Genomic DNA, 20,617 nt, shown 5'->3' on the forward strand with positions numbered 1-20,617 from the left:
TAGATATATCTATCTATGTGAGTTTGTGTGTTTGTGCTGGTGTATATGCATGTTTGTATATGAGTCTGTGTGTGTGCTGTATGCACACACATGTGCACACACTATTGACCTCTCGCTACCTCCCTCTCCCCGCCGCCCCCTGCGTCTCCCATTGACGTCACATCTGAGCACACCGCCCCTGCACGCCTTATATGGCGCACGCTTCCTTCCTGCAAGGCTTCCCTGGGCCGGCAGACCCCCCCACTGTGCGTCCCCCATCACCAACCCCCTCACTGTGGCCCCCAATCACCAACCCCCTCACTGTGGCCCCCCATCACCAGCCCCCCCGCTGTGTGCCCCCCATCACCAGCACCCCCGCTGTGCGCCCCCCATCACCAGCCCCCCGCTGCGCCGCGCCGCGCTCCCCATCCCTGCCCTCGCCAGCGATCAGTGCGCCGAGGGGGCGGAGAGACAGCGCCGGGGAGGAGGCGAGCGGAGGGCGGTCGTGTGCAGCTCTGAGGGAGTGCGTGTGTCCTGAGGGGGGGAGTCAGTCCGCGTCCGCTTGTGTACTATCACAGCATCACGAGTGGAAAGCACTGAGCTGGTAGAGAGAGAGGGGGGGTTAAACACATTGGACGCAACTCTCTGCCATAATATTTTTCCATTACAATACGCACACACACATATATGTATATAAATACATATAGTCTATATATAGAGATATATATACACACAACACACATGTGTACCTAAGTGTGCACTGGATTGCCCGGTGCTCAGGCAGCCAGAAGGCGAGGAGAAGCCGCCTGTCTCCTGCCGGAGGACCAGCATCAACGCGAGCAGAGGAGTGGACAGAGCCTGGGCGATTTTCATCTTTTGTTCTTCCTGTACTTCGGACCTCGGGGTGATTTGGTTCGTGTCTTGAGTTCCCCGGGCTGCTGCTGTGCTCGGGCACCTGGGATGCGCCGCGCTGTGTCCCCGGCGCCGCTGCCTCTCCAGCATGGGGACCGCCGTGTCCAAGCGCAAACACCTGCGCAACGACGCGATCTCTTCGGTGGCGGCGAAAGTTAGGTGAGTTGGTCCTCGGTTCGCTGCTCTGGGTTCGGTTCCTGTGGGTTTTGGTTGTGTGCACTTTCTATTACAAATCTGTGTGTGCGCCTGCACCCGTGCCTACAGTACAGCACAGTACAGTAACGCAGCCGGAGCCCCAGTCTTACAGGAATCGCAGCCCACCCCCCGGTCTCTGTGCACAGGACACAGACACCACTGGGACCCTGAGTTCCTCGGGCTGATGCATAGTATTATTATTAATTATTATTATTATTATTATTATTATTATTATTATTATTATTATTATCGATTCCCCAGCTTTCTATGTGTATGCTCTGATATGAATACATCGATTGAGATCCAATTTGTGCAACTCGCATATTATTAATATTGTGGCAGTATTATTGTTAATAATAATAATAATAATAATAATAATAATTATAATATTTTATTGTCATGATAATGTTTGCGGTGTGTGTCCCGTCACTTGTCTTGTCTTGACTTGTCCCTTGTTTGGAGCAGTCGGTGTTCATGCAGATGGATATGTGTGCCTTTACCAGGGCAGTGTTGAACAATGTCACCCGGCGCGGCGCAGCGCAGGGTCTGACAATTTAATGCACCTCGATTCAGGCTGCTCTTTCTCAGTGTACAGATATATGTGTTTTGCAGCCATACAGGGTATTCACTTAGTAAATACCAAAGCACCCCAACTGCTACTTCTGCTATTGTTATTACTACTATCAGCAGCGCCAGTAATACTACCATCCTTACAACTACTATTACTTTACCTATTATGACCACTACTTCTACTACTAATATTACTACTGTTACTATACCTATTACCACCACCACTACTGCTTCTATTACTATTTCTGCTAGACAGCTATGAGATTTGTATCTTCTTATTATTCATATTTTTTGCACTGTACACACCAAACACTTAGGGAGCAATAATAATAATAACAATCAAAATTGTTATTATTGTAGTAGTAGTCTGTGTCTGTGCAGGTGCTCCCAGGTGTGTTCTGTGGGTATTCAATGACAGACAGACAGGGGTGTGATGATGTCACTGCACTGAGAGGCAGTGTGACCCCTGGCATACGCTCACACAGGGGGCTAGGACGTACATCTGACCCTCCTCTAGCAACAAACGTGCTGTGGTGGTCATTTTTTTTGGGGGGGTTAGGCACACCTGGACAGATGTTCCAGGTGTCTTCCCCAGTGCAGACAGCTCCGGAACCCGGGTGCATATTCCGAATGGCCCCCGAAGTTCCGTCTCCCAGCATTCCCTGTTCTGGATTGTCATTGTCATCCTGTGGGCCACAGACTGCGGAGTGTAAAGTGATTTATTAAACGGTGCTGTATTATTATTATTATTATTATTATTATTATTATTATTATTATTATTATTTGTAGTAGTTGTAGTAGCAGTAATGGTATTGGTAGTAGTACTAATGGAAGATTAAAAGGATCTCTCCACTCCACTCTCTCTCTCGCATTGCTTCCCCTTCACTGTCTCTGTGTGGTGCTGTGAATATTAAATAGCACTACTGTGTGAGTGTGTGTGCATGTTTGTATGTGTGTGTGTAGTGCATTTGTGTCGTGTACGTTTGTGTTGTGTGTGTGAGCGCATGTATGAGTGTTGTGTGCAAGTGAGTGTGTCAGAATGATACACAGCTTTAATTAACAGGATGATGTAGCAGATTCACAGTTTGGGGATCAGCAGGACGCAAAACTGAAATAATCTGACCCCTAGTAATAAAAAATAATGAAAGTATAAAAAAGGTGGAATTCACTTTTGTTTTTAGTGCTGGTTTTTTGTGTGTATGACTCTGGGAGGGTAATGTTGGTTGTAATGCTCTGTGTGTTGTGTGTGGTAACAAATTGGGCCGGCGGCAGTACATGTGTGTTGTGTGTGTGTGTGAGTGTCACAAAGAGTGATTGAAAGACCGATACACTGACTGACTGATCGACTGCAGATGAAGTGATACACTCATCGACTGACACACTGAGTCACTCACAGACTGACTGACACACTGACTGACACACTGACAGACGGAAACACTGACTGACACATTGACTCACTGACTGACACACGGACACACTAACTGCCAGACACACTTAGTGACACACTGATGTGCTGAAGAGAGCAGAGGCTGTGTTGCCCCCTCTCTCTCTGTCAGAATTGCCCCCCTTTTTGCCAAAGCCCCCCCTTGCAGTCTCCTAATCAGTCAGTCCTCCTTCCTTCCCTCCCTCCCTCTCTCTCTGTCTGTCGGGTACGTGCACGCCGTCATTCACAAATATCCCGAGTGTGTTGGCCACAGCTCCAGAAGTGCAGCTGCATGTACAAGATTGCGAACAGAGAGAACAAGGGAACGAGAGATACAGAGAAAGAAATACAAAGATATAGAGAAGGAGAACTCGGAAATACAGTGAAAGAGAGAGAGAGATACAGAGAGAGAGACGCTGTCCCCTGTGTCATTGGTGCGGTGTCCGAGATGACCCGGGCCGGAGTCTCAGCGCTGGTGTCCTGGGCTGGGATAGGGAGGTGAGCCGGGCTGGAAGGAGGGAGGGAGGAATGGAGAAAGGTAGAGAGTAGGAGAGAAGGAGTGAGTGAGATATGGAGATATGGGCAGAGATTGAGGAAGAAGAAAATCAAAATGAGGGAGAGAAGGAAAAGGGACAGATGGAGAGAGGGGAAAGAGATTGAGAGAAGGAGAGAGAGAGATTAGGAGAGAAGGAGACCAAACATAAGAGAGAAATATGGAAGGAGTCATGGGGGAAGGAGAAGCTGAGAGAAGGAGAGAGAAATTTCTGGAAGTGTGCAGGGCTGGATGTCTGTGATGTAACTCAGAGCACCGAGAACCTGCTGCTGCAAGGAACAAACAAAATGGCAAAGAACTGCAACAGTGACCCGAGCCAGCCTGCTGTGTGTGTGAGTTGAAGTGTGTGTGTGAGTTGTAGTGTGTGTGAGTTGCTGTATGTGTGTGTGTGAGATGCAATGTGTGTGTAGGTTGCTGTGTGTGAGTGTGTGTGTGAGCTGTTGTATATGTGAGCTGCTCAGTGCTGACCTTCTGAGCCAAGCTGTGTCCTTGATTGTGTAATAAGTCACAGTGTCTCATTCTTATGGGAGACTGGAGTGTGACCAGCGCTATCTGCATAGTACAGCTACACAGCATTTTCACAGTACAGCTATACAGGGTTGACACAGTACAGCTACACAGAGTGAGGAAGAGATGCACTTGATATACACAGATCAGATGAAACAGTGGGCAGTTTCGGTCTAGTTCTCTGCCCCTCCTGCCTGCTCTCCGCGCTGCTGCAGCTCCTCCACTGCTGCTGCTGGTTTGTGCAACTTGAAGACTTTGTTTTGTCTTGTATTCTATATTTTTATGTTTTTTTTAATAGTTTAAATGTTTGTCTGTATGTATGTGTGTATATAAATTGAATATTGAATTTGAGTCACAAGATGTAATAGTGGTAATAATAATAATATTTATAATATTGTCTGCCCATTGATGGGGGTGGCATAGACAGAGACAGTGTGTAGCTGTGCTCTACACCAGCTTGTATCTCTCTGTCTGCCTGTGTGCGTCCCCATGTGTCTCCCTGTGTCCCTGTGTGTCTCTGGTGTGTCCTGTCCTGCTCTGTACTGTCTCCTTTGTCTCACACTCTGCCAGCAAAGTGGTTCTGTTTGTGTTTGATCTGGACCCTGCAGGAGCAGCTAAGCAGGCCAGGGACACAGGTCAAGGATTCTGAGCCCAGCCCCAGCTCTCAGAATAAACCTGCTCTCCTTTTCAGAGCCAGGAGGCCCAGTGCTGCGTCAGAGCGGCCCTGTGCCAGGACTGGGAACGAGTTCTGGAACGCTGTTTCCTCTGGGTTGCGGGGGGTGGGGGGGTGGACATGCAGGGATTCACGAACTGCTCACACACTCTCTCACATGCACAGATACTCACACACACACTCACTCACACACAGTCTCTCAGAGAAACACGCTCACAGACTGGACTAGACTGGACTGGACTGTTGTAGAGTCACTGGCTGGGCTGTACCTGGACTGTACCAGCAGTGCTGTAGTGCAGTGTGTGTGTGCTCTGGGCTGTGTGTCCCTGACTTGGGAGTTGCCAGCTGTGTGATGTCACTGTTTATATTTTATTATTCTGGAGCAGCTGTCAGAATTGCAGGCTTTCCCCCTCTGCCTCCCACCCTGCCTTCCTCCCTCCCTCCATCCCTCTCTCTCTCTCACATGGCCAGGAGCATTCATGATCTTTCAGGAATCTTTATTGTAACTCTTGTGGTCTAGATTGCTGGAGGGAGGGAGGGAAGGAGAAAGGAATGAGAGAGAGAGAGAAAGGGAGGAGATGGAGAGAGATGCTGAGGGAGTAGAGAGAGGGGGAGACAGGTGAGAGAGAGAAGTTATTTGATTAGGTGATTACAGGAGTATTGGATTACCTCGTGAGTTCCAGGAAGATGGAAGTATGTGTGCGTCTATGTGAGGTTGTGTGTGTGTGTGTGTGTATGTGAAAGAGAGATGAGGAGAAGCAGTGGTGATAGGTAGTAAGAGAGACAGCAATATGAGATAATCTTACAGCTCACAGTCTGCACTCCTCTCTCTCTCACTGAGTGAAGGGCAGCACTTTGCCCACAGTGACAGAGGAATGTGTAATTAGTGTGAGGTGATCACAGCGTCACGGGGAGACCACCACTTTGCTGGGGAGGGGGAAGGGTTCAGGGTGATACGCACTTCACAGCTTTACTGTCTCCATGTGTCCAGTCAGGCTGTGTGTCCAGTCAGTGTCCAACCATACATTTCACACCTGTACGGTAACAGCTGTACCATCATATCAGATGTGCAGCAGAGAGAGAGAGAGAGAAAGAGAGAGAGATAAATACACACGCACTCACACAAGCACACACAATCCTTCTCATGCACACACATACACACACAGAGATACACATGCGCAAACACACCCTGCTGACACATGCACACACACACACACACACGCACCCGCAGTGACCTGGCAGTGAGATTACTGAGTAAATTTACCATGGCAAAATCGTTCTGCCACTCTCCTTCCTCTCTCTCTCTCTCTCTCTCTCTCTCTCTCTCTCTCTCTCTCTCTCTCTCTCTCTCTCTCTCACACTCTCTCTCTCTCTCTCTTTTCCTATAAGGCCCTGGCACTCAGCCAGGCTAATGGAAGGCAGGAATGAGAGAGTGAGCGAGCAAGAGAGAGAGAGAGAGAGAGAGAGAGAGAGAGAGAGAGTAAGAAGGCAGAAAAGATGACTGAAAAACATAGAAATACCAGAGACATTCCCTTCTCTCTGCTCGGTCAGGGTGGACTGGGCCAGGCTGACTTTTTGGTGTGTCAGTGTCTCCAGTCAGTGTCCAGTCCAGCCAGGCTGAGTGTCTGTGTGTCTTTCCGCAGAGCAGCCCGTGCGTTTGGGGAGTACCTGTCACACACTCACCCTGAGAACAGGAACGGATCAGGTGAGCTAGGCTCTGTCCCACTACCTCCCTGTCCCTCTGCCCCTTGGCCACTGTGCCCCTTTGCCCCTCTGCCCCTCTCCCTCCCTGCCCGTGTGACCCTCTGTCCCTTGGCCGCTCTGCCGCTTTGCCCTGCTGCCGTTCTGCCCCTCTGCCTACTACTCTGTCTGTCTCTATTTCTCCCTGTCTGTCTCTCTCTTTCTCTCTCTGTCTGGATCTTTTACCGTCAATCTTTCTCACACTTACAGGCTCCCTCTGTCCCTGTCTCTGTCCCTGTCTCTGCCTCTGCCCCCGTCTCTACCTCCTTCCTTTCCTTCTCGTCTCTCGTCTTTCCCCTTCTCCCTTTTTATTTTTCCTCTACCTCTTTCTGTTCCTACTTCTCTCTGCTTGTCTGTGTCTTAAAAAAACACACATTTCCAGCGACACTCAGCCAGGCTTCAGGGGGTAAGTCTGCATTGTTCCCCACTAGACACAGCAGAAATTATCAACCCCACAGCAACGCAGACCTCTCCTTGCCCTTCCCATCCCTTGCTCCTCACCCACCCACACCCTCTCTCTCTCTCTCTCTCTCTCTCTCTCTCTGTCTCCGTCTTTCTTTCTCTTCTTCCTAGCTCTCTTCACCCCCCCCTCTGTTTCTCTGCCTGTCTGCCTCTGTGACTCATCTGTTTATTCTCTCACCTAATCTCCAGAAGGGGAGATTGTATTAAGAGAGGAATGATTGTATTTGGACAACAACAACACCAGTAATAATAATAATAAAATGTTGTCTGCAGTAATAAAACATTCCTGTGTGTGAGAGTGTGTGAGAGTGAGAGTCTGAGAGTGAGAGAGTGAAAGTGTGAGAGAGTATGAGAGTGAGTGAGAGTGAGTGGCCTGGCTGTTCCCTCTGTGTTCACTCTGACAGGTGTTATTGTCTGGAGGTGTGCAGCCCTGTCTAACATTCCCCGCTCCCCCCCCGACAGATCACCTGCTGTCTGAGACTTTCATTGGGCAGGACTCTGACTCCCCGGACAACAGCCATCTACGTGGCAACCCCCAGCAGCAACAGGCTCAGCCGCACCCCTGCAGCTCCCCCCCACAGCAGCAGCATCCGCAGCCCCCCCACCCTAGCCACGAGCCCCCGCCAGCATCAGCAGCCCACCATCAGCCCCACCCGCCCCCACCCCCAACCTCCTGCTCGTCCTCCTGCGCGGGGCAGGGCAGGCGCGGCCTCTCGCTGGCCGCCGAGCAGCACGGTCTCCAAGGCCAGTCTGTGGGGGGGGGCGCCCTGCTGCTGGACTGCGAGGCTCAGCACCCCCGCGTGTACACGATCACGGGGGAGGGGGGCATGCTGGGGGGGGCGCAGGGAAGCGCGGAGAGCCTGGAGCTGGAGGTGCTGAAGGGGAGCCAGGAGCTGCCCCGCCCCCCGCCCCCTCATCACCACAGCACCGAGGGCCACAACCACCACCACAGCAACCACCACCACAGCAACCACCACCACCACCACCACTACCACCACCACCACCCACAGCAGCATGGAAACCATGCTAACGGAGCTGCCGCCAACACCCCCACCGCCCCCTCCTCCAACCCCCATGCCCCCACTGTCACCCCCCATCCTATGCACAGCTCGAGCAGCGCACACAACATCCGCGGCTGGCTAGGGGGGGGCAACCGCTCGGCCTCCCGGGACTGTCCTCAGGACTGCGTTGCCTGCGCACCCCCCCAGGGCCCCCCCAGCTCCGCACAGCACTGCCTGGACACAGACAGCCGGCAGCGCAAGAAGCTGGAGAGGATGTACAGCATGGACCGGGTGTCTGGTGAGCCCAGCCTGTCCTCACCTGTCCTTATCTGTCCTCACCTGTCCTCACCTGTCCTCACCTGTGCTCACCTGTGTGTCTGCCAACCACTGTCTCTCTCTTTAAAAGTCATGTTATCACACTCACTCTCACACACACATACACTGACACTCCCATCTGCATCATGCATCTGTATCTGCGACTGTTTATCTCTCTCTGTCTATCTTGTTAGATCATTCTGTATCTTTCACAATTGTCTTGTAATAGACACACACCCTGACTCCCCCTCTCCCCATCTCTCTTTCCCCTCTCTCTCTCCCTCCCTACCTCTCTCTCTCTCTCTGTAGAAGATGTGCCCAGCCACAGCTGGTTTCCCAAGGAGAACATGTTCAGCTTCCATACGGCCACCACCACCATGCAGGCGTGAGTACTGTCCCCTGATCCCTGACACACTAGTACCATGACAACACTGGCACATAGAGGGCACACAGAGAGTCTTGTCTGTCTGTCTCTCTTTCTTTCGGTGTAGTTTCTAATTAAGACCTGGGAGAGTAATTATCTTGTTCAGTGACATCAGCCACCTCACTGCTGGCTCCAGTGGGGGGTGAGGGGGTGGGTTAGTGGCAGTAAGCAGGAAGCCTCAGCCAATAGGAAATAAAGGGAAATTAAACGGTGGGTCTAAGCAGCTTTCTATCTGACTGGATTTCTTTTTCTTTTCTCTTTGATGCTTCTCTCTGGTGCTGTCCAACTCCTTATTTCTCCCTCCTTCCCTCCCTCTCTCTGGGGACCTGTAGGATATCGTAAGTACCACCCTGTTATTGTCTTTCGTTTTGGTTTTGGTTTTGTGATTATCCCCCTGTCCCCGTCCCCCGTTACCCCCCGAAGTCAGAGTGTTTGGAGTTACAGAGGACAGCTGAACAGCAGCTCCAGTCGGTGGATGCAGACGCTTCACAGATTATACTGTACAAAAGTCAAAGTAGGTAAAAGTATGAAAGACATCTACACCAGCTGTGTGCTGTACAGTGTGCAGTGCTGTGTGCGGTACAGTATGTAGTGCTGTGTGCGGTACAGTGTGTAGTGCAGTGTGCAGTTGTATACAGTTCAGGGCAATGCAGTGAGGGGGAGCCTCCCCCGACTGTACACAGGCACTCACACACACATGCACACACACACTCTCTCTCTCTCTCTATATCTCTCACACACACACAGTCACTCACAAACACAAACACCTTTTATTGTAAAATGCACCCAGACCCCCCATCCTCGTTAGTGATGGACCCCCAGAGAGAGCAGCTGCCCGTGAGGACCTGCTCTGATGCTGAGGCCCCACACTGACTACCTGGCTCAAATGCGGGCACAACCCTAGCCTTTTGTTGACCCTACTCCTGGTTCGACACTTACCCCATCTCTGGCTGTAGTGTTTGCCCCTTGCAATCTCCAACCTGCAATCCCTGACCTCATTAAGAAAGCCCGCCGAGTGCACAGACCCAGTGTTGGCCCCACACTGGCATTGTGGCAAGGGCGGAGTGTAACGCTGTGGCGTCCCAGCAGGGCATTCCGGGGCTGTGCTGAGAGAAAGAGGAGGCGGAGGGAGCAGGAGCCGGCCGAGCACACACACAGGTACCTGCCTGCCCTGCCTCGTGTGTGTCCGCACTGTCCCCTTCATTTACTCACACACTCGCACTTACACACTCACACACACACATACATGCACACACACACTATTATACTTACTATTATTATCAGTCTGCCCTTCCTTCTCTTCCCCTCCTGCACTGAGGTAACCCGGGGATACAATCTCCCTGCATTCCAGATGTTTGATCTTGGATGCAAGGTTGCCATGGTTACGGGATGCAGGAAGTCCAGCTGTGCTGATCTCAAACAGAGAGAAAGGGAGGTAGCGAGAGAGAGAGGTGGATAAATGAATGAGGAGGGATGGAGAGAGAGAGGAAGGAAAAACAAGGAGGCAGAAATACACAGAAAAATATAGATGATAGAGAGAGGGAGGTGGGGGAAATACAGACAAGAGAGGAATAGAAAATGTGATGGAGAGAGGAATGTTTGTCTGCTCTTGACAGAGAGAGAGAAAGAGTGAAGGAGAGAGAAGAAATGCAAAAAAACTGAATGAATCCCCTAGAAAAACAGCATAAGGACACAACAGCAATGACAATACGGGGGCCTGAAAGACACAGAAAACACCTACAGAGAGGAGGAGCTGTCCCTGGTGCTGATCTGAGCACACAGTGACAGTGTCTGTCTGGGCCTCCCCCCACACACACTCACACACACACACACTCACACACACACTCACACACACACACACTCACACACACAGACACTCACACACACACTCACGCACACACACACTCACACACACAGACACACACACACACACACACACACACTCACACAGACACTCACACACACACTCACGCACACACACACGCATGCACACACGTACGCTCACACACACACACACACACACACACACACAGACACTCACACACACACTCACGCACACACACACGCATGCACACACGTACGCTCACACACACACACACACACACACACACACACACACACTCATCTACACACACTCACACACACACACACACACTCACACACACAGACACTCACACACACACTCACGCACACACACACGCACGCGCACACGTATGCTCACACACACACACACACACACACACTCATCTAAACACACTCACAGGCACACACACTCACACACACACACACACACACACTCATCTAAACACACTCACAGGCACACACACACACTCACACACACACACACTCATCTAAACACACTCACACACACACACACACACACACACACACACACACTCATCTAAACACACTCACAGGCACACACACACACTCACACACACACACACACTCACAAACACACACACACTCATCTAAACACACTCACACACACACACACTCACACACACACACACACTCATCTAAACACACTCACACACACACACACACACACACACGTACGCTCACACACTCACACACACACACACTCACACACACACACACACACACACACACACACTCATCTAAACACACTCACAAGCACACACACACTGACACACACTCACACGTGATTATCACACACAAGCGCACACAGACACACAGCTGCAGTGACACACAGCCACTCTGCTGATGTTACAGCTTTGAGAAGTAACCCAGCTCAGTATTGTCAATAGATTTGGTATCTGTTTGCATGAGTTTGGCACCAAAAATAAAAATACTGTGGGACAAATATGAGGCTGTGACACTTAAATCTCCTTCAAGACTGTAGAAATGTACTGTAAAATACAGTGTAGTCTACAGTGTAGTATGGAGTGATGTACCATGGTAAACGTGGTATAGTTTTCCACACTCCTGATTGGCCATCAAACATATTAGTCCATAAGACGACACCATGTGCTGCTTGAAGAAAGGTATTCTGAATTTTCCATCATTGGTTTCAATGGAGCTTTTGATTGATGTTTGATTTAAATTAAAAATAATAATTATAATAATAAAGATCTCACATGCAGACTAATAATAATCTCTTTCCCCTGTTCTGCAGTGAGATTGAGGTAACTGTCCCGATACCTAGAGATCCCATCTGACTGACTGTAACTTCAAACACGCTGTGCTCCCATTGTCACCACTAGGGGGCACTGTCACCAATCTGCCATGGAGGGTTATGAGGGGAGATCCACGAACTAACAAACTTTGTCTGTTTCTCTCTGTCTCCCTTCCTCTCCTCTCTCACCTATCTTTTACCCTCTCCCACACACCCTTCTCCCTTTCTATCTCTATGTCTCGCTCTCTCTCTCTCTCGCTTTATCTCTCCCTCTACAGAAACTTCCGCAAGCATCTTCGGATGGTGGGAAGCCGGCGGATGAGGGTGCAAAGTGAGTCAGAGTGTCAGTGTGCAGCAGTGTCACAGTGTCAGAAAAGTGTGTTTTATTGCATGTCAGTGTGTGTGTTTTGTGCACGACATGGTGTTGGTGCAAGGTTTTTGGGTTTCACTTGCACGGTGTGTGCTAATTGTGTTGGTACACAATATGTGTGTAATACTGTTTCGGATTACAATGTGTATGTGTAGTACACAATTGTAGTGGCAGTCAGTGCACATTGAGTCTGGTTGCAGTGTGTGTGTAGAAGTAGCCATGTCTGTGTGATGCATATGTGGGTTTTACAGTCATAGAGTGTATCTATCAATGTGTGTGTCAGTGTGGTGCCAGTGTGTGTGTGTGTGTCAGTGTGGTGCAGTGTATGTGTGTGTGCCAGTGCATTGCAATGCGTGCAATTTTGTGTGTGCCCGTGCAGTGCAGTTGGTGCGATTGTGTGTGTGTCAGTGTGGTGCAGTGTGTGTGACCATCTCTACCCCCCTGCCCCCATCACCCCCCCCAGCGTTTGCTGACCGTCGGGCGAAGAGTTTCAGCCGGTCCTGGAGTGACCCCACCCCCATCAAGAATGACTCTCTCCACGACTCCCGCGACAGTGAGTCCCCCACACTCACGCAATGGCCAGTCTCTGTCCCTGTCACTGTCCGTCTGTCTGTTTGTCCATCTGTGTGCTTGTGGGATTGTGTACCTGTAACTAGGACTGACTGTGTTGGTCTGTAATGTTTGTGTACCTGTATGTGTGTGTTTATTCCCTGTAACTATGAGTGTATTTCTCTGACTGTGTGTATAACTGCTTGCCAGTGTGTCTGTTTCTCTATCTGTGCATGTGTCTGCCTGTCTGCCTGTCTGTCTGTGCATGTGTCTGTGTTTGTATCTGTCTGCCTGCCTGAACTGAATTCCTTCCAGGCTCTAAATGTGTCTATTTGATTTTATATTAGTGTGTGTTGTGTGTATTATATGTATTGTGTACTGTGTGTTGTGTGTTTTCTGAAACCCACTGTCCCTTTCTCACTTTGTGTATTATGTGAGTATTGTGTGTGTGCGTGTGTGTGTTTCATGATGTGGTTGACAGTATGCGTGTGTGTGCGTGTGAGTATGTATGTCTGCAGCAACTGTGATTGTGTGAATGTTGATGTATGGGCCGACCAGTGTATCTGTGTGTGTTCAGTGTGTGACTGTGTGTGTGTGTCTGTGTCTGTGTCTGTTATTGTTCAGTATATGTGTGTGTGTCTCTCTGAGTTCTCAGCTCTCCTCAGGTCTGTTTGTGGTTCGGGTCTCCATGCTCTGTATAACAGCTCCGCTCCATCTCTCCCTCCCTCTCCTCTCCTCCCCTCTCCCTCTTCTTCTTACCTCCCTCTTCCATCCTCCTTCCCTCCACCTCCCCACATCCCATCCTCCCTTTCTCAGGTGGAGATGTGGCGGTGTCCTGCGGTGGGGTGGAGGAGGGCATCGAGGATGTGGCCTGGGAGGAGGAGCGAGAGGAGGAAAGGCTAGCCTGCCAGGGGGACGACTTCCAGCCCCCCAAAGTCATGGTGAGGGGGTCCGCAGGGTGGCCTGTGCTTGACATGGGTCCACACTTTGTGCCAAAAGAAGGCAACACAACCCACCACAAAACAACACAACAGCAAAACACCACAGATACAGAACACAACAGCAATCAAAATGCCACCATAAAGAACACACAACACAATACAGAACACAAAACCAAACAATACAGTAAAATAACACCATACAGAACAAACAACACCACACAATACAGCAAAACAACTGAGCACATCACATGGAACATAGCAGACACAACGCACAATGCACAACACAGCACACACAGCACAGGTTGCACAACACACACCCTCTGTGCAGCATTGTTATTTGTCATAATGGTCTGTGGAGCCGAACCATGTGGAATTGCTGTAACAGTATATTCATGTTTAAATGATTATTTTATGTCTCTCTCCACCCTCCTCTGCCTCTCTCAGCTCATCTCCTCCAAGGTGCCGAAGGCAGAGTACGTGCCGACCATCATCAGGGCAGACGATCCCTCCATCATCCCCATCCTCTACGTAAGGGAGATGCACTTTTGTTTTCTTTTTCATTATTTGCAATTTTTGCAGTTTTTTTTTCTGTTGGAAGGTATTGTTAACATTCTCTCTCTCTTGTCTGCTCCTTCCCCCCCTCTTTCCTGCTCCCTCTCTCTCTCCCTCTTTCTCTTCCCCTCCCTCTCTCTTTCTTCCCCTCCCTTTCTGCTTCCCTCTCAATCTCTATGTCTCTCTCACTCCCCCTCCCTCTCTCTCTATCCGTCGCGCTCTCTCTGCAGGACCACGAACATGCTACCTTCGATGACATTCTCGGTACGTGGTGTCCTGCCTTCTGGCATGTTTTGCAAGTGTCTTAGCTAGCTATGTGTGTTGCATCATGTGCAGTCTGTGTGACGTGTGTGCCATGTGCTTCCCGTGTTGTTAGCGTGTAGTGTGTCTGAGGTCCATCTCTCTTTTTGCAGAGGAGATAGAGAAGAAGCTCAACGCCTATCGCAAAGGCTGCAAGATCTGGAAGATGCTGATCTTCTGTCAGGTGGGAGAGAGAGAGTAAAGGAGGGAGGGAGGGGAAGAGAGAGCGGTACACATATAAGGCAGCAGTGGAGTTTGGGGGGACACTGTTGCTGTATCCTTGAGCAAGGTACTGTAACTAGACTGCTCAAGTAAAAACCAAGGTGTATGAATGGGTAATTATATGTAAGAATAATGTGATATTTTGTAACAATTGTAAATTGCCCAGGATAATAGAGTCTGCTAAGAATATAATGTAATAATAATAATAATAATAATAATAATAATATGTACAGTGAGATTATGAGCTGAGCTATAGAATGTGTCTCTCTCTGTCAGGGGGGCCCCGGGCACCTGTACCTGCTCAAGAACAAGGTGGCCACCTTCGCCAAGGTGGAGAAGGAGGAGGACATGATACTGTGAGTCAATCAGTCAATCAATGTCTGTGTGTCTTGTGTCTGTGTGTGTGTCTGCATGTGTTCATCTGTGTGTCTGTGTGTGTGTGTTAATCTGCAGGCAATGAGCTGAATCATGACAGTTTATGACTCTGGCTGAGACAGAACCCATAAACCCCACATATCTGCCATTTATTTCACCTCCTGTGGTGTCACAGTCAGCAGGAAACAACTGTTCTCTCTCTTTCTCTCCCTCTCTCTCCCTCTCTTTCTCCACCCCCCTCTTTCTCCCTGTTCTGTAGGTTCTGGAGACGTCTGAGCAGACTGATGACCAGGCTCGACCCAGAGCCCACTGTGGTCCATGTAATGGGCTGCTATGTACTTGGCAACCCCAACGGAGAGAAGGTACCAAACAGCACTGACAGACTGACACAGCACCCAGACAGCAGACACAGAGCCACACTGACAGCTGGCAGAGGGGTGAGGGATTAGCAAAGACACTAACAGTCTGTCTGTCTGTCTGTCTGTCTTTCTGTACAGCTTTTCAAGAACCTGAAGAACCTGATGAAGCCTCAGTCCATCACCTTCGAGTCGCCGCTGGAGCTGTCAGCACAGGGTAAGCCTGACCTCCTGACCCCACAGCACACACTGTATACCAACCTCACTGTACACACTATACTATACACACTGCACCCATACACAGACACACACTTACACAGACACACACACACACAATGACAGCGTGAATGCTGACTTCCCAGGAGTGTAATCGACACAGTACTAATTATCCCCCAATTAAAACTTCGTTATCTTTGCCTGCGCTCCCAGAGAGCAGCACCCTCCCTCCTTGCTCTCTTTCTCTCAGTTCAATTCAGCTCATTTCAGTTCAGTGTGCTTTATTGGCCTGCCGTATATAATGTATTGCCAAAGCATCTCTCTCTCCCTCTCTCTCCCTCTCTCTACCTCTCTCTCTCTTTCACCCTCTCTCTCTTTCTCTCTCTTTTCAAATTCAGCATTATTGTCATGCCATCTTTCTTTGGTATTGCCAAAGCATGTACAATACAGGCCTTACATAAAAACAACAATAAAATATATATTTATAGATAATTAAGTAAATAATAAAATATATAATTTAAACCATTCAAATAATTAAACGAATAATAATAATAATAATAATAATAATAATAATAAAAGATAATATAGATGAACAATAGATCAGTAATAGATCAAGCAATGAATATGATGAAGTAAAGAAGATTCAATAATATTTATATATGAAATAAACAAATTATTATTAAAAAAGGGAAATCCAGAAGAAGCAGAAAGGTTAATGTCTTATTGATGTCTACCTTTCTCATCTCTCTATCTACGAAAACATCGACTCTGACCACTGCCCCCCCCTCTCTGCAGCCCTGCTATTTTACCCAGAAGTACTAATTTTATATTGAATTATACGCTCCCTTCCCTTTTGCAGCGGCAGGGCCCATGTGGCTGCAGGCTGTCCACACAGTCCACACTGTCCACACACTGTCCCAACACTGTCCACAATGTCCACAATGTCCACACATTGCCCAAGCACTGTCCACTATGTCCACACACTGTCCCCACTGTCCACACACTGTCCAACCTGTCCACACTGTCCACACTCTCTCTCTTTCCTCTCTCTGTCACTCTCTCTCTCTCTCTGAGTACACTGCTCATTTACACTGCCTTTACTGACTGCTGAATTTTCCCCCTAATCCTCCATCCCTCCCTCCCTCCCTCCCTCTCTCCCTCTCCCTCTCTCTCTCTCACTCTCACACACAGGTAAGGAGATGATTGAGACCTATTTTGACTTCCGCCTGTACCGGCTGTGGAAGGCACGTCAGCACTCCAAACTTCTGGACTACGACGACATCCTATGAGCAGGCCCAACCTGGGCCGGGACGCTCAGTAAGGCTGACCAGAACTCGTTAAGGCTGACCGGAGCTCATTAAAGGACTGCCGGGGCTCATTAAGAGTGGTCGGAGCTCGTTAAGAGTCTGAGAAGCATGATGGGGTTGAGGGGAGGTGGCACTGTTTGAAATGGCAGCCATCCCCTCTCCCTGTGTGTCTGGACTGCAGGGCGGGGCCGGGGGGCCAGGGGAGGAGGAGCCACACCTGGACTCTGGAATCCACGGTTTTCTTTTCTTGCACAGAAAGACCAGGAGGGATTTTCTTTTTATTGTTGTTGGAGGGGGGGGCTCGCCCCTCCCTCCCTCCCTCCCTCTTGTCTGTGTATACTAACCCCCTGCCCCCCCACTGTGAGAGAGGGACTCTGCACTGGCTCTCCCTGTGGGTGCTGCAGCCTGTGGAAAAGAGAGAGATAGAAATGGAGAGATGGACAGAGAGAGACAGAGGGATGGACAGAAGAGGAGGAAGGGGGCAGCAGGACTGAGACTGCCCCCCCCCCCCACCCTCACCTGAACCCAGGATCTTTGTCATGAGGAGATGATTGAAGGAATATCCAATCAGGTCACTTCTCAGACCTCTTTCTGGTCTGTATTTATTTACTTGTATTTTCCATAAAATAAAATAAAAATAAAAATAATTATATATATATATCTCCAAATATATAGATATAAATCATACAGTATACTGTAGTAATACCAATATTCTATATATGATACCTATATATACATAGCTTATTTTGAATTTTGTCGTAATGGTGTTTCCTAAAGACAATAATTTTTTTATCTCAGGTTTTATAGCAATTAAATGACTAAGCTCCCCACCGCCCCAATTTATTGCTAATAGACTCCTCAATCACCTCCTGCCCCCCAGTTATTTTTTAAATAAATAATTTGAGCTGTTAGTTGAATAAACTTGGAAAACATGGCTAAAATTAAATTTCTTGCCTGTATAAGCCATGTTTGTGAAGGGGCTAGTGTTGGAGGGGGCTGGTGTGGAGTTACCTGTGTGCGTGTGCGTTCATGTTTTTATCACAGTGGGGGGACTGTGTGGGAGTCCGTTCCCAGTTTCTTGCTCTTAGGGCAGAAATGTAAACTTTGTGCTATTGTTTTTTTTTGTATGTGTGCATAGTCAACTGTAGACAGACAGACAGTCAGTCTGACTGACAGTCAGTGGGGTTGGGGGGATGCGTGTTTTTTTTTTTTTGCTCTGACTGTTTTGATTGCAGTGTAGTGGACCTGCTCACAGGCCACCGTAGCTGTTCCAGTATTCCTCTGAGTAGCAATACCTGTGAGATAGACACCTGTACTGTTTTAAGTGCACACTTTGCCTTGTTTTTTCTGTGTGTCTGTTGTCAGGCCTGTCCCTACACCTGGCACAACACCTGGACAGACACGGCACTGCACTAGACTGAGAGAAGAGAGAGAGTGAGAGTGAGAGCGAGAGAGAGATTGGGTACAGTCCAGTCCAGTCCAGTCCTGGAGAGACACAGTACTGTAGGGTCTCAAGCCCTGGTCCTTCACTGACTGTGATTTTTTATATTTATGCAAACCAAGAAATATACCACCCTGACCACACTGCGCTGTGACTGACCACACTGCAGGGCCCTGCTTCTGCACCACCCCCACCTCTCACTCTCTCTCTCTCTCTCTCTCTCTCTCGCTGCTTCTCTCTTACTACATGTGCGTGTGCGTGTGCACCCACAGGTTTAAAACGCTAGTCTCGTCGCAGCTCTTTGGTGCAAAATGTCTGCTCTCCTCAGTAGCAGAAATTATTATTATTATTTTCTTTTTTAATATATATATATATATATTTTTAGGAAGAATTTATGTAGAGAGTAGACTACCTTAATGTGAACTCACCCAGGAAAGGGAACATTTTTTTTTGTCAGAGAGAGAAACCATAATTTCCACAAGGTTTTGTGAGTCTTGCTTCTTTAGTTTGGAGTGGGAGTGACCCACTCCAAACACATGAGGGAGAGTTTTAATTAAGGTACTAGTAATAATTATTATGATGGTGATAACTGCTATACTGGTGATATTCATAATGCTATATTATATGAAGTTGCTAACAAGAACTACACAGCGTGCGTCTGTTAGTACATTAGTGCTCTGTGCGGAGGGCAGTGTCAGGGTTAACAGCTGAGGTCAGGGAGGAGGAGGATGGCCCCAATCTCGTGCCTGACTTCCACCTTCCCCAGCATCAGTATCCGGTCACAGATGCACTTTCCCAGAATTCCCTGCTTTGCATCCTTCCTCCACCCCTGCAGCAGCTCCTTAGCTGATTCCACCTCATGTGGGGGGATGTGTGTTAAGGGTGTGTTGGGGGGTGGGGGGGGTGGGGGGGGTCCAATGGCCTGGTCCTCATGGCCAGGTCATCGTTCCCTCAGCCAAGCCAGTACATTTGGTTTAGTTTATTTAACCCTACTTACCTTCTGGTACATACATCTATCGGGGATTGTCCGAACTCTGGAAGGCTGATCCTAGCCCTGCTTACAGGACATCTACAGTATGTTCTACAGTACGTTATTCACTGTATCTTACCGGCACTGACCTGTCCTGTGTTTTTAAAAGCAGTTTTTCAGTAAAGATGTACCTGGTTTTAATCAGAGCACTGGTCTGAGTCTTATTTATCCCTGCTCACACTGACACTCACTCCCTCCCAGTACACTGACTGACTGACTGACTGACTGACTGACTGACTGACTGATACACCGAATGGCTGACTGACTGGCCATCCCTTTGAGAGTCAGTCTATTGGACCAGACCGGACAAACCGACATCCTGTAAGTTTTTAATTATTGTTATTGTTAGTAGCAGCAGTGTTTTTAACCTCAGAGTGAGAGAGTCGGAGAGCTAGTGAGACGGGACCTTAGGGCATGAAAAGTATTTGTTTTATGACTCAATGGCGTAATTTCTGTAAAAAGCACAAAGATTTTATGAACAGCAGCTTTGGAAGTGGGGGCGGAGGAATGAAAGGGACTTTTTGACTTTTAACTACATTTATTGACCAATAACAGAATAAAGAATAATAATATGCAGATATTCTGACATAAATAAACAGGGTGGCCTCCAGAGGAGGAGGCAATCAGAGGAAGAGCGGGAGAGAGATGGGGAGAGAGGGGTGTCTGAAAGGCCCGTGCCCTCTCCCTCACCTGCCTTTGCTCCCCTCCCCTCCACACTCAGTTCGCTGTGCCGTGTGTCTGCCAGACCCACAGACTGCATTGACCTGTATCAATCTGCACTGCGCTGTTAATGAGAAACAGTAACTGCGTGACCATGGAGAGAGGAGGATAGATACAGAGAGATGGGGGGGGGTGGAAGGAGAAAGAGGGAGGGAGAGAGAAGGATGGCAGGCAGTGCTTACTGGTCTTTGGTCCAGCTGAGTTTTCAGTTTCTTCATGGCTCCCCTAATTGGAGTAATTATAATTAAATGGCTTAATTAGGCAGGAGTCAGCAATTCAGATTTTAAACTTTTTTGGGGGGGACTCTCCAGTCTCCTGCTGACCTTTAACCCCACACCTATGAGT

General features: G+C 48.8%; 1 protein-coding gene across 1 annotated transcript; it reads left to right on the plus strand.

Annotated features, from left to right (window-relative positions):
• Positions 1-440: 440 nt before the first annotated feature.
• Positions 441-19,398, plus strand: LOC136758204 (NMDA receptor synaptonuclear signaling and neuronal migration factor). Its single transcript, XM_066712475.1, has 16 exons — positions 441-1,050; positions 6,456-6,517; positions 7,477-8,313; positions 8,640-8,715; positions 9,087-9,092; positions 9,844-9,912; positions 12,172-12,224; positions 12,727-12,816; positions 13,629-13,753; positions 14,198-14,281; positions 14,536-14,569; positions 14,719-14,789; positions 15,104-15,183; positions 15,462-15,564; positions 15,700-15,775; positions 16,966-19,398. The coding sequence occupies exons 1-16, from the start codon at positions 980-982 to the stop codon at positions 17,061-17,063; spliced, it is 1,935 nt and encodes a 644-aa protein (XP_066568572.1). The 5' UTR covers positions 441-979; the 3' UTR covers positions 17,064-19,398.
• The last annotated feature ends 1,219 nt before the right edge of the window (positions 19,399-20,617 follow it).

Source organism: Amia ocellicauda, chromosome 9, assembly GCF_036373705.1.
Source record: "Amia ocellicauda isolate fAmiCal2 chromosome 9, fAmiCal2.hap1, whole genome shotgun sequence".
Lineage (NCBI taxonomy): Eukaryota > Metazoa > Chordata > Actinopteri > Amiiformes > Amiidae > Amia > Amia ocellicauda.

What these genes read in the sequence shown, in the direction of transcription:
- LOC136758204 (XM_066712475.1), top strand. Translation starts at nt 980, where the DNA reads ATGGGGACCGCCGTGTCCAAGCGCAAACACCTGCGCAACGACGCGATC. An exon ending in TCTCCACGACTCCCGCGACA is followed by an intron (nt 12,817 to 13,628) that starts GTGAGTCCCCCA and finishes TCCCTTTCTCAG; the next exon opens with GTGGAGATGTGGCGGTGTCC. An exon ending in TCCAGCCCCCCAAAGTCATG is followed by an intron (nt 13,754 to 14,197) that starts GTGAGGGGGTCC and finishes TGCCTCTCTCAG; the next exon opens with CTCATCTCCTCCAAGGTGCC.